Consider the following 5,970-nt stretch of genomic DNA (forward strand, 5'->3'; position numbering starts at 1 on the left):
CTTCACTGTCTGAGCCAACTGTATTTTTTAGAGAATGAAGGAAAATTAAGAAGATACTAATTTTCTTGAAATTCATTAAATTTAGTCTCTTATGACTTTAATTCTGCAAATATTAAATATACTATAAATTATTACTACTAAACTTACCATCAAATTGTTGCTAGTATTAAAAGAAAAATTTATATGAACTTCTTAAAGCTAAGTTGAATATAAAAAGAGTCAAAGAAACAAAAGTATTTTTGGACTATGTAATCAATAAAGTATCAAAGATTTTAATTCCAAGTGAGACAGGTGACATTTTGGGAGAAATATTTTGATGGTTTCTAGTGAGAATCAAGATAAAGCAGCTTTTAATATAATCCATTTGGCCTTTTATGAGAGTTTTTTTCAAGGGGTTATTAACTCAGGTTGTTCTACTTTAAGGAAAATAACATCACATTTAGTAGGGGGGAAATTCCAAGACATTCTCATGTCTGAAAGACTGATGGCACCAGATAAATTAACAACCATACCTTTCTTAGTTAAGAAGCTATAGCAGTTAGTACTTTAGATATTTATTCCTATCAATTAAAGTCATAAAAAATGAGGCTCCCTTAAATCTTAAATATTGCACTGCTCTTAGAAAGAGTATGTTTTAATATCTATACATGAGCTATTAACATTTTGCTGTTGGTTATTAAACACAACTGATTCTTTAATATTTTTAAACAGTACGTTCCCCACAATGAAACAAAATTTTAAATATTTTGGAGAAAATATTAAGTGACCAAATTTAGCACCTTTTATTATTCAGAGAGTAAAGTCTCTCTGATGTTGAGAGGTCTCAACATCCCTCTCTTTCTCACTGGAATGACTATATTTAGTTAATGATGTCTGCATTTTTTGTCATTCAAGTCCAAATGGTACAATAAATCTAATAGCTTATGATTAACATACAAATGAAAATGTGTGCCTTATTAGAAATGATCTCCTTTCAAAAATCAGTCCGAAAATTGTTTTAAAAATAAAGCAAAAAAATCTCTATAAAATACAAACATTCGAAACCTGTTTTCCCCAAAGTAGAACAACTGTTGAGGACCATCATCATTATTCTATTTTCTAAAGTAGAAATTATCTGTCACAAAGAGTGTTATTTTAACCACTAATATGAAGCATCACTGTAATGTGTGTGTATAAACCTCCACTCTCTATTATTCTTTGATCACTTGTTGTATCGAAAATGGCTGAAGAGTACCTTCTAACCTATAGCCCCTAAATAAATCTGGCACATCAACTGGGGAAAGGTACCAGAATAAAGTGACGAACAAGTAAAAAATTTCACTCCAGACCAAACAGAAACTAACGTTTTGCTCTGTGAATGGTGACAACCTTGGACAAACACATATACAAACACCTGAATTTATTGATGATGAAACAGAATCTATCTGCTGTATGTTTTAAAAGCACATAGAGCAACTTTCCTGGTAGTCCAGTGGTTAAGATCTGCCTTCAATGCAGGGGACATGGGTTCAATCCCTGGTCCAGGAACTAAGATCCCACATGCTGTGGGGCAACTCAGCCCACATGCCACAACTAGAGAAAAGCCATCATGCTGCAACTACATAGCCCACATGCTCTGGAACTCACATGCCACAAGTGAAGAGAAGCCTACGTGCCGCAACAAAAGATATTACATGCCGCAGCTAAGATCCAATATAGTCAAAGATAAAAAAAATAAAGTTTAAATAACAACAATTAAAAAAAGCATATGGAAAAGAGTATAAGTTCCTCATAATGTAATCACTCAGAAAATAACCTGTTATTAACATATTTGTGTATTTTAGGCATTTCTGTGTATTTTTATTGTAACACTGGGACATAATATATGCCCTGCTTTGTATTTTGCCCCCCTTTCCCTTCAACATTTGTCAACTTGATACCTAAAAAACCAATTTCATGAGTTTGACTTATAGGTCTTTTATTAATGTGGTTGGATATTTTTTAATAATACACTGGAATTTTATGTATCTTCTTCTTTGCATTTAGTCAAATACATAATATTTTATGAAATAAAAGCTCTTTACAAATTAAGGCATTATTGATATATTCTATATATTTTTTCACTAGTTTGTTCCTTAATTTTATTTTGAGAATATTAGCTTTTTAATGAGAAATATTTTTTGTTTTTATAATATAAACATACCATTTTACACAAATTCAAAATTGCAAAAGAACAACTGATGTGGTAAAATTACCACGAGAGCATTCTTCAGAAAAAGAATGTCTTAAGAAAGAAAAAAACAATAAACTAAGTCTATTTGTTACCTGTTAAGTGATCTAAGTAGTACTGATAGAGTTTGCACTGAATAGGAGTCATTCTCACAGCTAAAACATACTCATGCTTTGGAGGTAAAAACTTTGTTAATGCTGTATAATCTTTCCTCTGTAATTAATAATAAACAGAATGAAAATTAGTTAAATATATGACAGGAATTAACTGCTCTAAGAATCATCACTGCTTGCAACTAAAAAGTGCACACAAATAAAAGGTACCAGACATATAAGAAAACATTTACTTAAATATAATTACCCTCTTTAATCACACAATGATCCCATTTAATTGTAGTTAATGTATTTCATGTGACTACATAGTATGACTCACTGGTAAAAAGATACTGCAACACACCAGGCAGGTTTTAAATTGAAGTGGCCATACTACCAAATGAGCAATTTAGGTTTTCAAATGGTCTCCTCTATATAGAAAAAAAGAAAAGAAAAAAAAAGGTGGGGAGGGGATACAGTAGGTAGTGCTAGCAAAAAGAATTGCTTTAATCATACAGTAAAACAGATGAATCAAAGTCCAATGCAGTCTGAGTTATCCTTTGGGTAAAGTGTGCAAACATGCCAGAGGATAACATATAACATCAGGGGGAATGTTTGTCCAATTGAGAAAACAAGCCATGTATAGGCATTCTTAATATAGGAACAAGAAAGAAAGAACACTAATGTGATAGATACAAATAACTACCTAAATCAGAAAAATGCCACCTAGGTAGTAGCAGTAATACAGAAATAAGAGTACCTGCTAGTACCTGTGGGTAACCTGAACAAACAGAATGACTTTACCTTATATAACGGGAGTACAGTCAGTCAAAAGGACAGCCTATCTCATCTGTTATATCCATTAATAGCTGGTGTCTTAAGAAAAATAAAGAACTGAGATCTATTAACTGCTTGCTCAGTCTCTATATCCTTATCTACACATTAACAATGGTTTACTGAAGATCTATGTGTAAAGAACACTATTAGTCCATTAAAGTTATTGTATGTACTTGGAATTAATAAAACTGTTTCTTCAGGATTACTTCTTTCATAATTCATAAGTGCCTTTCCTACAACCATTTCAAACAAATGAGGTTTGGAATACTATATTATAAATTCTGGTGAGCACAGAAATTTCTATCATAATAGCTGTGGTCCTTTTACATATCCCCTATCATAAGGATGAGAAAAATCTAAACATTAACATATAACCATATACAGCTATACATCCAGCAAATGAATTAATCAAGTATGTTCTAAACTTCTCAATGCAATTTTTTTAAAGTTCAATACTAAATAAACTTTGGAAAAGAGTGCAAGAAGATTTAACTGTAAAACTACTGAAAGGAGACAGAAAACACAAAATAATTCAAGTTTAAATTCAGAAAACATTTTGAGATTACAGTATAACAAAGTAACAATATATTATTACTGTGGAATGTACTTGTACCTGAACACATCCAGCTAACATTTCATAGAGAATGTGAGCTCGTTTTTTCATTACTCTGACATCTACCATGGTAGAATCTGCACACTGACCATTTTGGATTGGATTTATAAACCGATTCCTGAATTCCTTAATGGATCCAAGCAAATTTTCTTTGATAAAGTTAACCATGCAATGATCTAAGAAAGAAGATATTAGTTCATTAACAACAGTAACAGCTAAAAGAACTGAGAAAATTTCTCTGACAAAAAGCTCATATCAAAAATGCCTGCCATGGCAGCATTAGAATTAAGATACAAAGAAAGAACACCAAACTGAGTGTAGACTAAACACTGGTTTATCAGTCTGATCTAGAACTGGATTACCTAAACCAGATGAGAACTTCAAATAAAACCCAATCCAAAATTCTAGACTGTTTAGGAAATTAATGTTTAGGAAAAACAACACCTAGAACATTTTATTCTAACTCACTAGTCTTTATAATACATATTGAGTATAAAACAACTGCTCTGTAATTCTATGACTTTATGATCAGCAAGCATATCTTGTGAAAACAACATAGATACTGAACCAAAATAATAAAATCAATTAATAAGCTACTAGATCAAATTTTGAATTAACTGATTTAGTTCAAGAAGTCCTAAATAATTGCCCTATGCTGTACAGGACCACAACGTGAAACAGGGCAACATTCTATAAATGGGGAAAGAAAAAAGGGGAAAACTGGAACAGACCAAAATAAAGATAAAATATAGATATATAGTATAGATAAATATAAAGAAAGATAAAGTGAAACAGTAACCAGTATTACAAATAATAAAACAGAAAACATTAACTATAAAAATACTGAGAATGGAAATAACATAAAAATAACAAAAAAATTTAGAACAGATTACAGTGGAATATTTCAATTTGTTATTTGCTGCATAACTCATGTTCCCTCTTTAGTGTCATCACAAACATATGAAAATGAGGGAAACTCAAAAGTCACTTCTCTGGGTTCACATCATTTATCCTCAGCCTCCGCAAACTGTATCCTGACATGAATTCAACACAACTATCCTCCAATCTCCACCTTCCTAAAACTTTCATTTAGCATAGCATTTCTTTCCAAGCTCCTAACAGTAACTCGTCCAAAACTGGATACATTCTTTTACACATTGACTCACACTCAATTAGGTTATTTTGAAGTGGTGTTCCCGTTAAAATAATTCTCCTCCTTGATCGTATAGAATTCATAGCTTTTGAAACAGCAGATGCTTCATTTTTTAGAATATGGCCTTCATCACAAACAACAAAGTCAGGTCCTAGAAAAACAACATTTAATACATAGTAAAATTAAAAGCACAATCCATTTAAGTAAAGTTAAACACTTTACAGTGCTGCTCTTATGGAAAGATGCTGTGGAAACAACATCCTGATAAGAACAGTTATATTTTATCTGCTGCTGTATTTGGTTAATGTGGTACTAACAGTATTAATTTTATTAAAGTGCTATTATGATGGTACTTAAGGACCTCTGAATAAGAGTACAATATAAGTTAAAACTACCATTTGAGATCAAGAGTAACTTATATATACTAGAAAAGACAAATTACAAAAGCTACATTCAAAGAAACACTATAGAAATCACAATAGACCAAGTACTACTTCCCATTTGACTTACTTCACAAAACTAGTAGTCATTGCTGGGAAAAAATTTAACTGATAAAGGACAGCTAAACTGACTGTTACATGGGTATGGAGGTAGGAAAAAAAACCTTGTCCAAGCTACAGATCTCATACCAGAATGGGTAAAGTATCCTATAAACACAAATCGCTTGCAGGTTAATATACACAGCCTTGACGTACTCCTTTCCTATATGGAATCAATCTGTTGTTCCATGTCCAGTTCTAACTGTTGCTTCCTGACCTGCATACAGGTTTCTCAAGAGGCAGGTCAGGTGGTCTGGTATTCCCATCTCTTTCAGAATTGTCCACAGTTTATTGTGATCCACACAGTCCAAGGTTTTGGTATAGTCAATAAAGCAGAAATAGATATTTTTCTGGAACTCTCTTGCTTCTTCAATGATCCAGTGGATGTTGGCAATTTGATCTCTGGTTCCTCTGCCTTTTCTAAAACCAGCTTAAACATCTTGAAGTCCAGGTTCACGTATTGCTAAAGCCTGGCTTGGAGTTTAAGCATTACTTTACTAGCAAGTGCTGCTGCTGCTACTGCTAAG

At 32.2% G+C, this 5,970-nt stretch overlaps 1 protein-coding gene across 1 annotated transcript in view; it reads right to left on the minus strand.

Moving 5' to 3' along the window:
• LOC105003940 (transcriptional regulator ATRX-like) overlaps positions 1–5,593 on the minus strand; it is an 11,136-nt gene extending 5,543 nt beyond the window's left edge. The window contains exons 1-3 of the mRNA XM_010861400.1: positions 4,918–5,593; positions 3,752–3,927; positions 2,305–2,422 (exon numbers count right to left, since the gene is read on the minus strand). Of these exons, the coding sequence (XP_010859702.1) occupies positions 2,305–2,422; positions 3,752–3,927; positions 4,918–4,987 (364 nt within the window). The 5' untranslated portion in view covers positions 4,988–5,593. The remainder of the gene's footprint in view (positions 1–2,304; positions 2,423–3,751; positions 3,928–4,917) is intronic.
• Positions 5,594–5,970: the final 377 nt, after the last annotated feature.

This window comes from Bison bison, unplaced genomic scaffold (genome assembly GCF_000754665.1).
Source record: "Bison bison bison isolate TAMUID 2011002044 unplaced genomic scaffold, Bison_UMD1.0 scf7180017857787, whole genome shotgun sequence".
Taxonomy (NCBI): domain Eukaryota; kingdom Metazoa; phylum Chordata; class Mammalia; order Artiodactyla; family Bovidae; genus Bison; species Bison bison.